At 39.6% G+C, this 20,894-nt stretch overlaps 1 protein-coding gene across 5 annotated transcripts in view; it reads left to right on the top strand.

Moving 5' to 3' along the window:
* NUBPL (NUBP iron-sulfur cluster assembly factor, mitochondrial) overlaps nucleotides 1-20,894 on the top strand; it is a 310,030-nt gene that overhangs the window by 284,009 nt on the left and 5,127 nt on the right. For 3 of the 5 annotated variants that reach the window (XR_007727517.1, XR_007727515.1, XR_007727518.1), the window contains one exon: nucleotides 16,941-18,304. Coding sequence is in view for 1 of the 5 variants with exons in the window: in XM_050798332.1 (XP_050654289.1) it covers nucleotides 16,941-16,949 (9 nt within the window). In the remaining 4 variants the exon portion in view is untranslated. Of the gene's footprint in view, nucleotides 1-16,940; nucleotides 18,677-20,894 lie in introns of those variants that run through there. The other 2 variants (XR_007727516.1, XM_050798332.1) reach the window with 2 other exon arrangements.

Raw genomic sequence — 20,894 nt, 5'->3', positions numbered from 1 at the left:
AATTATTATGAAGGGAAGAAAATGAGTCCAAGGGGTAAATTTTTCTCAGGCCAAGGAAAAAAATTTATTTATGTAATGCCTCGTTCCTTAAATTTTGTTGCCAAAGTCTCTGATCTAGTTATCAGTTGGAAAGCCATGAATCAATGTAATTGACGGGCATCTATCTCCTCATCTGTTTATTGAACTGCCTCATAAACATTAAAACCAGGCTCACGTATTATTTACCAATTTTAAAATAACATACTAAGTTCAAGAAAGGCTGTAGGAAGAAAATCAAGACTGGTACAAGAAGTTAGTGCAAAAATCATGTATTTGCTGTAAACATTGAAACTGGAAATCTGGCAGAGACATGGCAATGGACACAGGTATGCAAAAAATGAAGAGCCTGGAAGTGAGTCACCTACTGCAGGCTTATCATCATCTCTGCAAGTAATTAATACAATTATTTTATGCTACCTGTATTGAATCCAGAATGCTCAAATACTGGGATGTGATTGAGATTGAGCAGCCTGAAACTTTTTAAAGGATTTGTAGAAATTACGATTCCAAGAAAAGTGAAGATTGCTTTATTCAAGGAACAACTAATTACTAAGGATAGGATTAACTTTCCCTAACCTTTAGGAGACAATTACCCAGATGGCCTTTGGTGTATTAGGAATGTTTATCAAATTCAGAATTCTTTTGGGGTTTATTTGAAGCCTTCAGTATACGTAAAGAGTTGGGGCCAGGAGCAGAATGCCAAGCAAGAAGAATGGAATGTGCAGAGGCTTGAATGACGAGAGCTTCCAGACTACAGACAAGGTCACAGTGGCTGATGACTGGCTGGTCTGGGCTGAGAAGTTGAGCTGGGAAGATACAAAGAGCCAGGTTATGCAGGGCACTAATGCCATGCGAAGGAGTTAGACATTTGCTACAGATGATATCGAAGAATTTTACCAGGCAGCCCTCCCTGTCTGCTGACATCCTGGCTTGCAATCTTTTCTCTCTCCATTTCAAACCCATGCTCAAGCCTGGTGCACTGCTTTCATGTGCATGTGGACGACCCATACCATGCCTGAGTCTCAAAGGCCTGTTCAATTTCCAAGTTATCTACCTCTACACCTCTGGTTTTGTTTTCACTCAAATCCACTCTTCATCTGAAATCTGAAACTCTCCTAACCGTAAGTGTAGTAACTTTCGTCTTTCCCACATTCCATTGCCTTCACTGAATGTGCTATTCAGGACTCTGGTGCCTTGATGTCCCTTCACCTTGTCCTTCTCCTCTCTCCATACTTACCTTCTGTTTTTGTCAGGGTTCTCTAGAGACACAGAATCAATAGGACGTGTATAGAAATAAAAGAGAAATTTATTTTCAGGAATTGGCTTACGTGATTACCAAGGCTGAGAGGCCCAAAATATGCAAGATGAGCTGGCAGGATGGAGACTCAGGGAGGATCCAGTGTTGTGGTTCAAATACAAAGACTGTCTGTTGGCAGAATTCCTTGTTGTTTAGGGGAGTTCAGTCTTTATTCAGGCCTTCAGCTGGTTGGATGAGGCCCACCCACATCATGGGGGACAGTGTGTTTTCCTAAAAGTGCACCGATTTAAATATTCATCTCATCTAAAAAGCACTCTCACAAAAACATCCAGAATTATGTTTGACCACGTATCTAACACTGTGGCCCAGCTGAGTTTCCTTTCTTTTCCAGCCTAGACGTACCTGGTGAATGATTTCATTTGCTTCTCCCTTTACTCCCTTACCTTGTTGTGTAACCACTACCTTTGCTTTGTTAATGCCAAAGCTTGTATCACTCCTGCAATCCGCTGCTGCTTCTAAAACTGCTCCACACAAGAAAACCACAAACTCAGGTGTAATGGTGCTACAACAAATGTGTGGTCTCCAGCTTCAGATGGGCCTGCAGGGTTGCTAGGAAGTGCTTGTGTGGTCCCGGTCAGCTCCCTCTCCATTCCCACAGAGGCTGTCTCAGACCTAAATGGTTCTATGGAGTCCCTGACCCATACCTGTCTCTCTCTCTCTCTCTCTCTGTCTCTCTCTCTTTCTCTCTGTCTCACTTGCTTTCTGTCTCAGCAGTTGAACTTACCTGTTACTCTGCAGTGAAAAGTGTGGTCTCAGGCATGAACCACCTTCAACTTGCTGCTCTTCATCCCTGTCCTAACCATTTGAATAATCTTGGCTTGCTCACATCAGAGAATGTTAGGAGCAGATAAAAAGCCCATAGACATTTATACTTAGTCTTCAGCATCCATCCAGAGCAACTCTGCCTCTTTTCAGTTTTGACTTTCCTGGTGCCTCGATTCCTTGCCCCATTTTCCCATTTTCTGCCTTCTACTTGCCAGCTTGTTTCTTCAATTTATGCCTCAATTTGAACTCAGCATGCTGGCTTTGACCTTCATACTCCTCAAGGTCACAGATTCTGGTGGCTACTCTCCTCAGGGTGGAAGACAGTAGCAGTGGCTGGAGAGGCCTGCATTCAATTCCTGTATCTGTGGCTTGGCTGGATAACATGGCTTATTCAGAACTGTAGAGTTCCTAAGGATTTTGGTGGTCCTATGTCTAACATGACACCTTGCAGTTCTCACTGCTAGCCTCTCAGCAGCCAGCCAATGCTTGTGGCAATTACAAATCTCCAAGAGGACTTCCTGATACCCTCTGGTATACCAAGAAGCTGTACAAAAAAGCATTTCAGTCAGTTCTCATCTCTGTGGAGTGGGAGACCAGTTTGGATCTCCTCCAGACATACATCATCCACCCATATAGGCCAGAAATGCTTAGCTCACCACTGGAGTCTCTTTGGAGGGCAGAGTTCATTACCAATTACCTGCCTCCTAACTCCACCTGCCCCTTCCATGGTAGGCTGTTACATCTTTCAACTTGCCTCACCTGCTAAATATCCACTTTCAACTCCTACATCTGGTCCCAAAACCCAGGCTAGGAAACCTGAGTAGAATTTAGAAAAGGCAGGACATCTGGATGTGGTTGGGCAGATGGTACCAGTCATGGAGAGATGGGAATAGGAAAAGTAGCAGGACGTTTGAAGAGGAAGATGACAAGTGACTGTGGCCATGTTTAATCTCAAAATTAGAGAACTCAATGAATGAATGAATGAGTCAGTAAATTATCCTTGAGAGGGAGTTAAATTCTTGGGAGTATCCCGTATCTTCCTCAGCCTGCTTACAAATTAACGGAGCAATGTGTAATCATTGTGACCTCCTGAGGGGCTTCTATTATGCATAGGTTGTACAGTCTGACTTACTGTATTCCCTCCCCTCCAGATCATGAGGGTTCCCTTCTTATCTCATAAGTTGTTAAAACAAAAGGAACAGTACTAATCACCTTAATCCCAGTCATTTAAACAAAAGGGATTTGTTATATGTAACTGAAAAGTTCCCACTCAAATTGTCTTGTTGTAACAGGAATACCATACACACTCATCAGAGATAAGTCCTGACTCATGGTAGCTTTAGCAGTCTGTCAGTCTCTTTGTACTGTGATATCTTACCATCTTTGCCTAACTGTTGATAGTCTGAAGCTTGTCACACACAAGGAGACTCAGAAGCTGGTGAACTAAAAAGAGGAGAAAATACCTCTAAGGTCACCAACCAATCAGTTTTATTATTTAGGTCAAGTATATAGTTTCTACAGAACCATTACCCAAGGTTCCTCAAAAACACCTCTGTCTGTTTATTCACAGTTAATCTAAGTATGTAGCATCATTGCTCTTTTAAATGATAGTCAGCAAGGAGAGAGAATAATGAGGACAGGACCTAACTGTTCTGCAGGCATCTAGGAGGGTCTGAAATTGTTAGTTGCCATTTGCAACATTGGTTAGCATCAGAAACAAGCATGAAAGAAAACATGTGCTGAGACACCTCCCAAGTATATCTCTGGATTGAGAACCTGGCTCACTTCTCACACAAAGGCGCTCTCTTAAATGCCATTTTATGAATTAATGATGGCACATGGCAAGCATGTGTGTGTATGTGTACGTGTACACGCACACACTTGAATGCTAAACATTCGAAGCCTTGCAGACCTCTATACCATTAGAGTAACAGTGTCAGGAAACCAGCTCCTTATCCAGCCTGGAGCTCAGAACAGAGCTGGGCTGCAGATAGAGTTCTGGGAGTCATTGGTATGCTGGTGGAAGTTGAAGCATCTTAGGTATCTTTTGTATCTTTCAGCTTCCAAATTTTTTAATTTCAAAAATTCAGCAGACAATGTTGACTCTTTAAGGCATATTGCAATTTCTTCCATTATCACATGGTTGTGTACACCACTGCTATAAAGTATAAATAAACTTTTAATGGAAAAATAAAGAAAGAAAACATTGTGAAATTTAAAAAGAGGAACTTCTTAAAACTATTTTTAATGATTTTATGAGGTTGGAGAGTGAACAGAGATCCTCTAAGTGTCTTACAAGAATGAAATCCTTGAAGAGTTTGCAGTCACCAAAAAAAAAAAAAAAGTCAATAGAATACATAGAAAAGTGGATAAGTCAATTGTCCTGCTTTTGAAATACTAAAGTACATCTAAAGGTACACCTAAATACAAAATTAAAGAGAACTCAATGAATGAATATGTGAGTGAATGCATGAGTCAGTGAGTTCTCCTTGAGAGTGAGTTAAGCTCTTAGGAATGTCCTAAGAGCCTACTTACAAATTAATACCCTGATGCTTGATATGGTTTGGCTCTTTACCCCCATCAAAAATATCACCTTGCATTGTAATAATCCCCATGTTTCAAGGGCGAGGCCAGGTGGAGGTGATAGTGAGTGCGTTTTCACGAGATCTGATGGTTTTATAAGCACCTGGCATTTCCCCTGCTGGCACTCATTCTCTGTATGGTTGTCCTGTGAAGAGGAGCCTTCCATCATGACTGTAAGTTTTCTGAGGCCTCCCCAGCCATGCAGAACTGTGAGTCGATTAAGCCTCTTTTTTAAAATAAATTATCCAGTCTTGGGTGTTTCCCCATAGCAGCGTGAGAACAGACTAATACAGTGCTCCTTTAGTGCCTGAGGGTCTCTTGTTATTCCTAAGCCAAAAGTAAAAAATGAAGGCTCTAAATTCCCTATTAATTCATTAATTAACTCTACATTATTTTGTCAAGTGCCACCAAGGAACCACTGTCAGTCATTCAGTTTTCTTTTTTCTTTTTATCTAATGTATAGAGCTGTTCTAGATAACATTTTTTCATTCATTCTGTGTGTCAGCTCTCTAAGAGAGGTGAAGTCCCCAGGCCAGGAGACCAGACTCTCAAGTCTATTGGTGGCAACGGATCTTATGTTGATGAAACCAAATATGTTTTGCTGAGAATATTGATAAACCAATTCCGTTTTATTGAGGGCTGTTTGCAGCGATAGGTGGTCAAATACAAGAAGGAAGATAAATATGGATGATCCTGGCATCTGTGCCCCTGACATTCTTTTTATTACTTTAATATTTTTCTGCACAGTGTATAAGTGAGGATGGGTGCCAAACTGTGTTTAATTTTCCTATGTCTCCTGGAATTGCAGTTGTTAGCTTTATGTACTAATTCTTAAACGAAAAGATACTTTTCCCTATGAAGATGTGATGCTTCTATTTGATAATTTGATTCCTACTTTCTAAACATGTAACAGTTAAACTTTAATTAATGGGGATATATGTTTAATGAGATATATGGACTAATTGAAATACAGAATTATTGAAACCTTCCTTCCTGAAACAAAATTTTTATATCTACCTGCCTTAATAAATTATATCCAGTATAGTCTGTTTATCTTCCTTTGATTAATCTGGATTTTGTCATTCTTCAGGATAAAAACAATCATTTATCCTTCTACTATGGTATATATGTACACATGGAGAAAGTAATTTCACTCTATTTCCAGGATCTAGCCTCAGAATTGGAGTTACAGCAATAACTACAATCCTTTATTCCCATTTGTTTTCTTTTGGTTGCCTCTTTAACCTCAGGGCTGACAATACTGACCCAAATTCAATTTCACTGGGGATTTAGTTATTTGAGGTTTTAAAAATCACTGTTAATCTTTTTTTTCTATTTCAATTGGAAGTCATACATTTTAGTAAAATATGTCTAAGTTGCTGACTAAGCCAAAGAAATGAATGTTCTCTAAGTTCTAGAAAGCATGTAAGTTTTAAACCAAATTTGGAATTAGATTCCCTTAGATGTGCATTTATCTGCTGGTTGAATAGTGTAATTGTCTCTAGCTTTCTACTAACTCTTCATTCATTGTTAAGTCAATGAATATTTATTAAGTGTCTACAATCTGTCAGACAGTGTGTGAGATACTGGGGAACACATAGGTGGCAAACCACAATCTCTGCCCTCAGTTTACTTATAAGGCTAGTGGAGTTCATCAGACAGGAATTCTGTCTTCAGCATCACTGGCTGAAAAATTAAGGCTAGATTTCAAGTTCGTTATTTTTCAGTCAATAAAAAAGCAGAATTTTAGCAGCCTTCCTGGAAAACTCAAGGTGGCCTCTGGCTGCTAAAGTTTGCAAGAGGCTTCAACATATGATTTTTCTGTATCAGTGGTTCTTAAACTCTAATATGCCTGGAATGACTGAAGAGCCTGTTAAAATAGATTGTGGGGCCCTACCCCAGAGGTTCTGATTCAGTAGGTCTAGGGTTGGATGGTGAGGAGGTAGATTTGCATTTCTAAGTCCACAGATGCTGCTGTTTTGGGGACCACACTTTGAGAACTGCTGGTTTAAATTATCATGTTCCTTAACAGACCCTCCTTCCAGTGATGACAATGATGTTAATAATGATGATGAGAATGGGTCACATTTAGTGAGTTCTTGAGTGTCAGGTATTTTGCCCTTTACAAATAAAGTACAGCCAATCTTCACAACAACCTAATGAAACAGGTGTGATGACTTTCCTTATTCTACACATGAAGAAATGAACATTTGAAGAGGTTAATTTGCCCACAGTCACAGAGCTAGTAAGCGACAAAGGCCAGGATTTGAGTTTAAATCCTTCCGATACATGTCTGCTCCAGCCACCATTCTCTCCTGCCTTCCTGTGATGGCCAGCACACCTGCAGCGATGGAATGGGGCAATCATGATCTCCTTGGGAGACACCATAGTCATCTCTTTGACCTGTCGTCATGTGTACCTGCACCTCAGGGGATTCTGAATACATGATTCTTTAGGCTCTTGTGACAGAACTTCTCTTAGTAATCTATTCTAGAGGTTAATATGCTTTTTTGACAGGAAATTTTCTTTTTAATTGGATAAAATATTTCTGTTTTATAGATTTTTTTAAAGCTATTAAATCATCAAAATTTAGATAACTGTAGCACAATACCCTGGTTAAATTGACCACAGCTCTAGATGAAACAAGATTTGAGAGTGAGGACTGGAACATGTCTGTGTTTTTTCTGGAAGGTCATACACCCCCTTTCCGTTCCTCATCCTTTTACAACTCTTCAGAAGGTGTCTGCAAAATTATCTTGAGCTTTCCTGACCTGTCTCAGTTAAAGTAGTTTTTGGACTATCTCCTGACATAAAAATAGTAATTACCCCGTATTTTAATTAATACTTCTCTCAGGAGGGTTTGATAATCTTCCTTCCCCTCAGGGAAATCAAAGAATGTGCTGGTGGTCCATCAGCTTCCTGGGAAATGCATCTGGCTTTCTGGTTAGACATCATAGTCTTTGGTGGGGAATTGTTCCCATCTCCTGACCCTGCACCAGACTCTGCTTCTACCTAGAAAGATGAGAATGCCTCCCTTCCCTCCTCCTTTCTTTCCTTCTTTCTTTCCTTCCTCTCTCTTTCTGTCTCTCCTTCTCTCTTCTTTTTCTCTTTCTTTGCCTCTTTCTCTGTTTCTTTTTCTCTTTATTTCTCTTTCTTTCTTCTTTTTCTCTTTATTTGTTTTTTCTTCTTTTTCTTTTTCTTTTTCTCTTTCTTTTTCTTTTTCTTTCTCTTTTCTTTCTCTTTTTCTTTTCTTTCTCTTTCTTTCTTTCTCTTTCCTTCCTTCCTTCCTTCCTTCCTTCATTCCTTCCTTCAAGAAAGTAAAGGAATAAAAGAGTGGCTACTGCATAGGCAGAGCAGCTGGTAAACCCTTTCAGGTAGGAGCTCAGAGGTCCATCCTGTCACCAAATTTGATCTTTATTCTGTTCTTCTTTTTTTCCTTCTTCTTTTTAATCTCCCTTTTTCATTTTCTGATAGAAGATCACTAACCTCTAACCCAGTGAACAGGCAATTTTGTTATTTCCTTTACTCAGTGATTGAGAAAATGGAATGTTCCATTGTGTTCCTTGTCTTAGAATCCTGTTTATATGTCTCAGTTGTTTTTAATGGAAATTGAGGGGCCTCAGCTTTTACTGTTTATTTGCCAGATGTCAAGCTTTAAAAGTTAACTCTCAACCTAGAGACCTTTTTTGCCAGCTAGTAAGACCAAACTACTTTATTTAAGCTTTAGCGAACTCTTCTTCTTCCTTCTTTCTTTTCTTCTCCCTTCTTTTCTCCTCCACCTTCATCATCATCATAATCATCGTCATCAAATAAAACACAGATACTTAAAATAACACAAAACAAGCATATGGCACAATAAATATTTTAAGGTAAACATTCTTGAAACCATAGCCTAGTCAAGAAGTATAACTTTGTTATCCATTCAGAAGGCCCTTCCACGTACCTCATTCCAATCACAGGTCCCTCCTTCCCCACAAAAGTAACTATATCCTGACTTTATCATAATCATTTGATGCATTTTTATAATGTTATCCTACATTTATGTGTCTTTAGGACCATTGTTTAGTCTTGATCATTTTTTAACATCTGATATGCCTTTAGGTCTCTTTTAATTAACAGATACACTCTTCATCCCTTTTGTTTCCTTAAAATTTATGTGGCAGAATCCAGGCTATTTGACCTTTAGAGTTTCCCAAAGTCTGGGTTTTGCTGACTGCAGTCTCTTGGTGCAGTACAACACGTTCCCCATTCCTCTGTATTTCCTGGAAATTGGCAACTGTATCCAGACACTGGATCAGATTTGTGTTTACCCCTTTGGCAAGATTCTAGGTGGTATTTGGCAAGGTCATAGGAGGCATTGTGATAGGAACAGTTGTTATGCTTAATGTCTACATCTATTAATTCATTTGGGTAGCAAAGTGGTGCCATTCTATTTCTATTATGTCTTTCCCATTTATTAGTTGGAATGTATTTATAAAGAGATAATTCATTAACTATCAATCCATCAATGGCATAGTTCACATAGGAAAAGAAGACTGAATGCTTGATTCTTTCCCTTTATTTACTTATTCTCAATATAATGAATTACAGTTGGTCCTCCATATCTGTGGGTTCCACATCTGTGGATTCAACCACAGACCAAAAAATATTTGGAAAAAAAAATAGGATGGTTGCATATGTAATGAACATGTACAGACCTTTTTCTTGTCATTATTCCCTAAACAGTATAGTATGACAACTATTTATATAGCATTTACATTGTATTAGGTATTACATACAATCTAAAGTTGATTTAAAGTATACAGGAGGATGTGTGTAGATTATATACAAATACTACATCATTTTCTATAAGGGACTTGAGCACTGTGGATTTTGGTATCCTTGGGGGTCCTGGAACCAATTTCCTCTGGATATTGAAGAACTACTCTGGTTCTGTCTCATTTCAAAGGTGACCAATTCGTTTTGTAAAAAATCATTTAAGAACTCATGGATTTAAACCTACTTAATATGTCTCAATACATTGCATTTATTATCATTATGAAGCTCAAATTATCACATCTTTGGCCAGTGGAAGCCTCTTCAAAGTGTCTCCTAGGTCCTTATAATCGAGCAGTCTTTGATTGCTTCCTTGCTTTCTTTTTTATTTATTTTTATTTTTATTATTATTATTTTGAGACAGTCTCTCTCTGTCGCCCAGGCTGGAGTGCAATGGCATGATCTCAGCTCACCGCAACCTCCACCTCCCGGGTTCAAGCAATTCTTCTGCCTCAGCCTCCCGAGTCTCAGCTGGGACTACAGGCGCATGCCACCACACCGGGTAATTTTTTTTATTTTTAGTAGCGATGGGGTTTCGCCATGTTGGCCAGGCTGGTCTCGAACTCTTGACCTCAGGTGATCTACCCGCCTTGGCCTCCCAAAGTGCTGGGATTACAGGCATGAGCCACCATGCCTGGCCTTCCTTGCATTCTTGTGTGATGAAATGTTCTAGGCTTATCTTGGAAACTTCCTGTGTCACATCTGGAATCCACCATTTCTCTAATAAGCCCCAGGTTCTTTTAGTGAAAAGTTGTACTTTAAAGCCATATCTGGTATAGGGATGCACTTTACTACTGGATCAGTCTTTGTTTCCTGGCTTTTTCAGTGGACAGAGCTAGGAAAGGTATATGTGTGTAGACACATGCATACATACATACATACATGCATATAATTTGAATTTGCCCTTTCCCCTGTTTTTCAATAGTTGAACTTTGTATTGTTTTTAGCCCTCTCATAGTCATAGTTCCTTAAAGTATAAAGCAATCCTTAGCCAACGTCAGCCATTTTCAATGTCAATGTCAGCCACTTTGGTTGTCTAGTCATTTGTCCTAGTCATTTTGGCTTGTTCTTCAAGGAAGTTTCTTGGGGATGATATTCCCTGAGCCCTTGCATGCAGATTGATAAGTTTGTACCCTTTATACTTGAAAGTGAGTTTTGCTTGATATAAGATTATTGGATCATTTTTCTTTGAGTATCTTAAATATATCATTCCATTTCCTTCTGGCAAAAAGCATTGTTGTGGAAAAAACAAAGGCAATTTAATTTCTTCCCTTATAATTCACATGTTCTTTTTCTAGGTACTCAGAAGATCTCTCCTCTCCTCCCCTCTGCCCCCTTCCCCTCTTTCGTCCTGTTTTTGTTTTTTCTTAACAGTATATTTTACTAGAATGTGGTTTGCTAGAATGTCATTCTGGGATGATATTCTGAGGTACACAGAATGTTTTCTTCAATGTGTACTTTTAAGTCTTTTCTTTTTTAAATTTAGAAGAGTTTTTGTGAATTATAGTTTTCAGTATTTGTTCTGTTCCCTCACACTGGCTTTGCTTATGCAAGGGACTCTTATTATCAGTACACAGGAGCTCCTTTGCATATCTTTAATTTTTCTCATTTTCTCTTGAATCATTTTTTGTTTTTTGAAATTTCTTTTTGATTTTTAAAATATTTCTCTTTTGCATATTTGTCTTTCTTAACTCATTATCTGTTGTGTATTTGTATTCTTGTGTTTCTTCTAGTTTATTCTTTATTTCTGAAATATTTTTAATATTTGAGTTTTGTTGTCTCATTTCTGAGTCTTTCTAGTTTTAATTTTTCTTTCAGGTTTTCTATCATATTTAAACTGTCTTCCAACTCATTTTGAAATGTGAGTTGACAATTTTGTTGTTCTGTGGGCGTGCCTTTCCAGCATGCTTGCTTTGCCTGTGGAATGCTCTTCAGCCCATATTCTTTACCCTTGTAATAACTTTGTGTGGTATCTCACGTGATACTTTCCTATAGCTCATTTTTAGTGAAAGTAGTTTTTCTAAACTTTAGAATGAGGAAGGGTTCAGAACAGCTTTTCTTACTGCACTCGGCTCCTTTTGTTGTTTTTGTGTAGTATTCAAATATGGCAGCTTGCTTTCTGAGCTTTCTTGGCTCTGCTCCTCTCCCCCATTTTGGTCTGAACTCTCAATTGCCTTTGTCTCTCTTATCCTTATTCTGCTCCATTTTGCTTGCACTCCAGCAGCTTCCCCCCAGCATGGCCCCTGTCCTAGAAGAGGACGTGATTGGTTTGTGGAGTTCCTAAAGACACCTTCTCACTGCAGGCCACTAGCATTCACTTGTTACTGGAGAGGGCAGCACCTCCCAGTTTCAACTGCTTTTCTCACATTGGTCCTCTGTTATCCAGTGAATACCTGTTGTGGTTTTTCTGTTCTCAGGTTCATAAGTCACAGTCCCCATTGCTTCCCTCTTTTTCTTCCTGCACTGATAGGCCCCCATGCAGGTTTAGAGAGTTCTAGTAGTTTGTTTCTACTCACTTATATTTGGGGGCTCAGAGGGATATCTTGTCATCTCATTTTGTTATAAGTGTTGTCCATGGGTTTTGCTATCTTGTTTTTCTGTTTTTATGTGGGGACTTGGAGAGATTGAAAAACTATGCTTGCCACTACTGCTGTCTTCCCAGAATCTTCCCCTAGCAGGGAGCTCTTGATAAATCTGCCCCCCACCACCCCGCCCCGCCAGTTTCCTTCTCGCTTACAACAGGAAGAACTATTTTGGATTCCATGGTGGAGACCTTGTAAAGTGTTTCTGATGGGGAACTCTGTTCCTTTTTTCCCTTCCCTTTATTCTGCCAGGTAGATTTTAGGAGGATGGAGGAGTTAGCAGTGTGACAGGATGGTGTATCCATTTTCTGTCTTGCTCTACATAGGACTAAACCAAAAGAGGAGTGAGAGTGGAATGATTCAGAGATAAAAGCTGTCTCTGCCTCACCTAAAGCTTGAGTTACTTATTCTTAAGTGAGAGGAAATATTTAAAATATAGGTTTTTTTGAGGCTTACCTTACACTTCCAGGAGGAGGCAGGTGCCACAAGGGGAAACCAGCACTGTGACCTGAGAAACATTTTTAATGCTTATGTTCACATGGGGAAAACTGGAGAGATCTAGGATTTAACCCTGTCATAAAGATTAGTCACGTGCATATAAAAACACAGCAGCCCTCACAAGGTGGGGTTTCCTCTTCACTCTTTCCTATGGAGGAAGCCTGCCACATGACTGAAGTCAGCACTCCTTCCTCCCTGGCTAGCAGGCCCTGTATCCTCCCCAGGTCAGGGATGGACTGTCAAATCACCAGACTCTGCAGTTTTTCTGTGCAGGTGCCAGGCATCCTCAGAAATCTGAGTGCTGTCCTGCTTGGAGCTCTCACTGGCAACCAGGGCTGCATTTGAGTTGGGAGCAGGCGGGAAGGCCCCCTTTGATTGGCATTTCCTTTATTAGCTGGGAGCCTACAAACAATCAACCCTTCCAGCATGCCAGCATTCAGTGTTTGGCCTGCGAGTATCTCTTGGTGACCTTTATTTGCGTTGGCCTGCAGATAATAGTTTCCTTAGTGAAGAGGAGGCGGGAGGAGGTAAAGAGCATACATGAAGCCTAAGTATTAACTGTGAGGACTTAAGTATAGGATGTGTGGCCAGGTCTGGCAACCTCAGTTCCGCTGCCCTTTGTGGAGGAGACAGAGACTGTATCATTAGCCACCCTGGCCAAGCACCACTGCAAGGGCACTTACAGGTTCAAAGATTTTAGAGAGTAAATAGCCAGTGACCTTCAGAGGTCCCTAAACCAGGAGGCCACAGCTGACAACTATGGAAGGAACCAAAGTCAGCAATCTAGGAGAGGTTGCCAACTGGCGGCCTGCAGACGAGTTTCATTCAACTTCAGAAAGTTTGAAAAAAAAATTTAGTTGTCAACATATCTCCTGCTAAATATCAGGAGACTTCATGCTTAAAAACAAACAAACAAGCAAAACAAAACAAAAAAACACCAAACATCAATTTCTGGCTTCTCTTGAGAAACCAGAGGCCTGGAAACCATTGGCTGGAACTGAGTGGCAGCTGCCCCCTAATTCAGGGAACTGTGTTCTTCTCCTTGCCATAGTCCTCCCTCTCCTCTGCCATTAGTTATGATCTTTTTCCTGGATTATTCCCATCAGCATACAAACTTACTGTTAGTTCTCCTTTCTTAAAGTCAACCTTTCCTTGACTTTACTTCCCCTAGCAGCTGCTCCCCACTTTCTTTCTCTTCTTTGCAGCAAAAACTCTTTAAATTCAGTGTCTGTTCTTCTGCTCCCATTCTCTTTGCAGTCAAGCTTTGGCCCCCGTGGCTCCACCCAGTGCCGTGTGATGTATGTCACAGTGTGATAACCTTTGTGATCACTTTCAGCCTTGTGGCTTTAAAAAGGCTGTGAGTCCCAAATGCATCTCCAGCTCAGGCCTTCCTCTGGAACTGCAGTCATAGATCTAGCTGCCCACCTGATATCTCTTCTTGGTAACTAATTGACCTCCCATATCTGGCACATCCAAACTGAACTCTTGGCCTTTCCACTTTTACCAGCGAGCTTCCATGTGCCTCTCAGTGTCCACTCTCCACCTCCTGCAACCTCCCTCACTTTCAGCCCTAGGAGGATGACTTGTACGTGCTCTTCTACTCTCTGACTACTGGTTGCCAGATCCAGAGAGAGAGGAGAGCAAGGTCAGAGTGTTGATTCCTCAGGGTAGTCCAGGGCTGACTGCATCCCTCTATCAAAGGCAAGTCAACACAGCCGTCTCCATAGGATCCTTTCCTTTCTGAGCAGTTAGGCCTAGGGCTGGTCACTGCCCGCTGTTTACCAGCCTTGGGGTATCGTGCTCTCACTCATGGTTTCCCTACACCCTGCCCAAACCTTTGTAAATAGTCTCTTCATGAAACCCTCCATGAATTAACCTAATTTGAGTGTGCCATCTGTTTCCTGCTAGGACCTTGATTGTACCCCATATTGTCACCCTTTTTATTTGAAGAGGATATTATGGAGAGTGAGCACCCCTTGCATGAGGACAGTTAGAAAGGCAAACATGTCCCCATCATTTTAATGTTACATTTTGATGGAAGCCGGAGGGGAAAGCAGAGCCACACAGTCATTCCAATAAATACCTGTAACTAGACCTTCACCCAGGGGGACAGATAACAATTTGGAAGTAAATGCAAATGAGATGAAAGAGTATTTGCCTTAGATAATAACTCTTTTGTACAAGTCGCAGACTCATGTGATTCACTCCAGCTGTGGGAATGTAAAATTGTGATTCATAGAAACCTTCAACGAAGGCTGTGAACTGCATTCCTGTGCATTTCCAGCCATTTTTGCCAAGATACATGTAATAGGGGAATATTGCATCTCCTTACTCTGAAGAGTTGACATTGTGTTAGCTGCCAGAGACAGAGAAAGCCATTATTAATTTATCTACAGACACTGACCCAAGCCACTCAGTAAACAGGATGATCAATGCAAGGATTATGTTTCATGGATGCCATTGTTTATTCTTGTTAATGCTATTTACATGCTCAGCAAAAACTCCTGCAAGATCCCAGTGCTTCAGTTTTTTAAAAAATCTGATTGATTATAAATGGAAGAAATATGGTAGCTCATCTACTGGGGATGGTTGGGACAGCAGAAGGGGAGACTTCCCCTCAGTGTGGAATTTTGAGGTATGCAGAGATTTTATTTCAATTTCACATCCACCTTCTGTTCCTCACTACTACTCATTCCCCCAGAATTCCTTTTACTTCTGGTTTCTAGGATTTACATACAGCTTTGTTTTTCCTTTCTGAAAATCAAACAATCTGATAAATGCATTAACAGGAAGTCTTCAGAGAAAAGAGTTATGGACTTTTCCAAGAGCATTTTTGTTTTTAAAACAACAAAAGGAATAGTAAAGAAGCATATAAAACATATATCAAGATTAAATAAGAATCAATTCTTGTATCATTTAGAGAAGTCAAAATATCTCTTAAAAATTTTGTTTTGAAGAGGCCTAGAAAAAGGAAAATGAAAGCAGAAAGGACAAATAGAGGCAAATATTTATGTACCAGGAGGTTTATTCTAGAATTATACATTCTGGTAGAAGCAACAAAAATATCCTTCAATAAAGGAATAATTAAGTAAATTGTGATATATCCATATAATAGTTAAATAAGTTGTTTTATATCCATAAGCACTCATCAAATATCTTTTAATTTTATAGAAAAAAATTACATGCTGTATGTAAGTTAATGGGTCATCATCAAATATCTTTTTAAAGTATATTTGAACACATAGGAACCTGTTCAAGGCAAAATGTTAGGTGGAAAAAAGTAATACATAATACATAATTTATGTATTGATATATAGATATAATAACAGAAATAATAAAATAAAATATTGGGAGGACATATGCCAAAATGCTAGCAGTGATTATGTTTGGATGATAGGATTATCGATGATCAATATTTGATTCTTTTTTTTTTTTTTTTTTTGAGATGGAGTCTTGCCCTGTCACCCAGGATGGAGTGTAGTGGTGTGATCTTGGCTCACTGCAACCTCCACCTCCCGAGTTCAAGCAATTCTTCTGCCTCAGTCTCCTGAGTAGCTGGGATTACAGGCGCCACCACACCTGGCTAATTTTGTATTTTTAGTAGAGATGGGATTTCACCATGTTGTCCAAGGTGATCTCGAACTCTTGACCTTGCGAGCAGCCCACCTCAACCTCCCAAAGTGCTGGGATTACAGGCATGAGCCACTGCACCCAGCCTGAATCTTTATAAGTTTTCTATTTGATAATTTGCAACAGACATATAAACATGTTAATTTTATAATTAAGTGTGGAAGTTACTCTTTAAAGGAAAAGGCATTGATTTACATAAAGGAATGGTGGAATTTCAGACTGCAAGGAGTAGGCTTTTTTCTCTCTTTTTAGACAGTGTCGCATTCTGTTGTCCAGGTTGGAGTGTAATGACACAATCATAGCTCATTGCAGCCTTCAACTCCTGGGCTCAAGCGATCCTCCTGCCTCAGCCTTCCAAGCAGCCAAGACTACAGGAAAGCACTGCTAATGCCCAGCTAATTTTTTTTTTTTTTTTTTTGCTTTTATTTTTTAATAGTAGAGACAGGATCTCAGTATGTTGCCCAGACTGGTCTTGAATTCCTCCTGCTTCGGCCTCCCAAAGTATTGGGATTACAGGCATAAGCCATTGTGCCCAGCCGGTGTAGGCATTTTAATGTGTGTGTAAGAGCCTTCTATGATATTGCACATAATAGGCAATGATAATTAACAACAGTGTTCATAGAATAATAGGTAATGAACCTTTATTATGTACTTACCATTTGCTAGGCATTATGCATTAGCACACTTTATATTCATTGTTTCTCTTTCAGTCTTCTTAACAGCGCTATGTACTGGAATTATCTGAAGAGGCGACTGAAGTTTAGAGAAGTTAAGTATGTTGATTAGGTTAAAACAAACTAACACAAACCTGAAATCTCACAAAAGAGAAAATTATTTCTTCATCTTGTAAAGGCTATTTTGTAATTGTGTGAAATTCTATTGGCAGCACCAGTGGGGGTGGGGGTTTTCCATGTCATGCACTGATGGAAGCCTTGCTGTATTTAGCACATGGCTTCCAGGGTTGCCCTGGACATTCCTATCAAGCCAGCAGCCAGCACAATTGAGAGACTGGAGGCCTGTGCAGTTTCTACAGACCAGCCCTGGAACTGGTAAAATTTCCAATTACATTTCAGTGGCAAGAGCGCAATCATGTGGTCACTCCTCGCTGCAAGAAGGCTAAGAAAGAGAGTCTAGTTGTATCCTCAGAAGAAAAGAGAAAAGGATTTGGTAAACAGCTCACTAATTTCTGCCATGTGAGGCATCTTACTAGAGATCATGCACCCAGTAAGTGACAGAGTCAGGATTTGAATACAGTCAGTCCTATTCTAAGCTGACCATCTTAACCACAGGGCTTTGCCTCCACATTGCAGAAGACTAAAAGTTTAAAAACTGGCTCCTTTAGTTATTGGCTTATAGAGCTGCAGATTCATTGCCTTTGGAAATGAGATATTTAACCTTTTGCTTCTACTTACTTTTAAAAAGGAAATTTTAATATTCCCCACCAGAGTTATATATTCATTATAATCAATAGGCCCACACTGACACATCGTAATCACCCAAAGTCCATAGTTTACATTAGAGTTCATTCTTGGGGTTGTTCATTATATGAGTTTGGACAAATGTATAATGACATGTATCTATATCTATATCTATATCTATATCTATATCTATATCTATATAGAGAGAGTAACTTCTGTGCTCCATCTATTCATCTTCCCCCCAACTTTATAATGGGGAGGCTATGCATGTGTGGGGGCAGGCAGTACACAGGAAATCTCTATCTTCCTCCCAATTTTGTTATGAACCTAAAACTTCTCCAGAAATATGAAGTATTTCTTTAAAAATAATCCCAAGGAAATTTGTCCTTCTCAAGACTTATAGAAACTAAAATTGTAATAGAAGTTATCTATTATAATCGCTGATTTCCTCCTGCTTTGGCCTCTCAAAGTATTAGGATTACAGTATTTCGAATTTTCTGTCCATTGTTCTGTAACTTCAAGTTTGAAGAATACTGCTGATAGATCCTACTGATACATACTTATTTACATTTATGAAATACCATATGTGTAACTTTTAAAAAAAGGTTTTACTTTGTTTTTTTAAGGTCAGATTCAACATGAAAGGAGAGATTGAGGTATGAAGCTAAATACTCAAGGGTGGGACAAACATTCAAGAATTATAGCTAGGATGAGCTATGTGGGGAAAAAATGCTTTCAATAGTAATATGATAGATTTTTAAATTGTGTCAGCAAGATCAGTAGGCTATAAACTAATGACAAAGAAAAGTTAACACATGTTCTGTCAAGAATAGTGTCCGAATGAGAAATAGCAGAACAAACACAATTAAGAGGGAACGAAGTCAGTGAGATGCAAAACAACTGAGTGTCCAGTTCCTCGTTTGATAGAGTGAGTCGCAGGTCATCTGCTTCATGAAGATGGACTGGGCACACACATTTACCTTCTGTTACTCCCCAAATCCAACTAAAATTAAAAAAGAAAAATACAAGTACCAAGGAATTGGGGTTCACAAAAGAATGAGACATTTTAATAAGTATCTGGAAGAAGAAAAGTAGTTTACAGTAAGTTGACAGATGAGAGGCAGGGAAAAACAACAGTCTAGCATGAGTTTCAGGGAAGGAGGGAGCCACCTGCCCAGTGGAGGAGGCTTTGAGTTAAGAGTCAACAGGTCCTATGGAAGGCAGATGTGAGTAGTAGAACCAAAAATGGGGACAGAGGAACATGGGGAGGCAGGTACAGATATTGAAGATTCATCTGTTGACAAATCTGTCAATATTTAGCTGGGAATGGTGGCAGGCACCTCTAGTCCCAGCTATTCAGGAGGCTGAGGCATGAGAATTACTTGAACTCGGGAGACAGAGGTTGCAGAGAGCTGATATCACACCACTACACTCCAGCCTGGGAGACAGAGGGAGACTCTGTCTTAAAAAAATAAAAAATAAATAAATGTCAATACTAAAGTTAAAATGGACCTGACACAAGGTGGGATATAGAAGGGAGGAGGAAAGGTAGAGAGTTAAAACAGGATGTCAAATTTTGTGTGAAATGAAATAGAGGTTTAAATGTTATTTTATGTTATAGTGGTTATCAATTAAAAAAAAACTTTAAAAAATTAAAACATTAAGAGGAGAAAGGAATGAGGTAGTATAAACAAAATCCTTGTCTCTCATATTAGGGAGTCTATTAAAATTGCTTTCACTGATAAATTAAGAAATAACAATGTTTCTTAATTTTATCCAACAAATTATCCCGTGGAGACAACTTCCAGAAGAATAAAAATAAAAATATTAAAAGAGTTTGCCGTGGGTACTCCATTTACCCTGATGTGATTATTATGCATTGTATATGTATATGTATGTATCACATAGACATGTATTAAAATCTCAGGTACCCCATAAGTACATAACTCTAAAAATAAAAACACCCAATTACCTCTGCACAAATTGAAGTTGGGTTCAGTTCACACTGGACCCTCTTTCCTACTGCAGTAGTATAACCAGACCTGAGTATTTTTGTTAAGCTTCGATTAAAATCTAATCTTACCACTTTAAAAGGAATAAAAATAAGGAAGGTACAAGCTCTGAACTGTAATTGCCATTCTCTTAGCATAGAAGGGGGAAAAGGAGTTAAAAACAGAAACCCAAAAAGCAAAACACTGCGAAGGAAATTCAGTAATAAAAGCCTTTCATCTGGGGAAAAAAAAGAGTTTGCCTTTGGGTAATGCCACTAGTATTAGTACTAGTAATGCCATCATGTATTATCTTGATGAGAAGTCAGTCAGTTCAACTCTCTAGATTCTCTTATTTCATAGTGCATAATATTTTCTCAGCGAGCCTGTAAGAATGTGGATTTCTGGCCCTACTTCCAGATACTATAATTTAGCAGGGATTACATGTGGTCCGTGGGCCATGCATTAAGAACCGTGGTTCTAGGGTGTGAGAAATTATATCCATGTCACTGCCAACATCATGGATGTGAGAGCATCCTCTCAGTCTCACACTTTTTTGAAATGTGGTGTTCAAGGCTGGCTACTCACTTCCTGGAGTTAGAAGGGTCTTCAGGGAAAGGTCTGATGACCTGTGTGCAGAGATGAGCCTGAGAAGATGACTCCACCTTAGGGCCTTCCCTATGGTCCGTGGACTGAGGAGGCTTCAGTTCTAAGTCCAGAGACAGTCTTGTCTGTGCCCCCAAAGAGCTGCGCCACTGCACATGACCACAGTCACTTTCCTCATTTAGAATGAGAAGGTGACTGCCACTTGGAGTAGACATTTGGATTTCCCTGACACATACTCTCATCTTGTGACAAAACCATTTAGAGAACCAAAATAAATCTAGAAATGAGCTTTGTAGATGTGGAGTTAAAGTTTATTGGATGAAGAAAGTGTTTCCAAGAGTATGACTCTGCTGGCCCACCCATCTCCACAGCATAGATATGCCTAGTAGACTAGCACTTCCCAACTTCGGGTGCACATCACATTCACAAAAGGAGCTTTTCAAAAGTACCAGCATGGGCTCCCCTTTAGCTTAATTGAATCAGAATCTCTGAAGATGGGGCCCAGGCATGGGCATTTTTGTGAAGCTTTCCAGGACAGCATAATATCCAGCCAGAGTAAGGATCGTGGTATACAGGAGTTACAGGGAATGTTCACTGGGTTGTCTAGGCCTCCCTTTCCCCTAAACCACATGGGAGATCAACTAATATGTAT

The sequence above is a fragment of the Macaca thibetana genome, chromosome 7, assembly GCF_024542745.1.
Source record: "Macaca thibetana thibetana isolate TM-01 chromosome 7, ASM2454274v1, whole genome shotgun sequence".
Classification (NCBI taxonomy): Eukaryota; Metazoa; Chordata; class Mammalia; order Primates; family Cercopithecidae; genus Macaca; species Macaca thibetana.
Note: the sequence above shows the minus strand (reverse complement) of the source record. Positions and strands in the feature narration are given on the sequence as shown.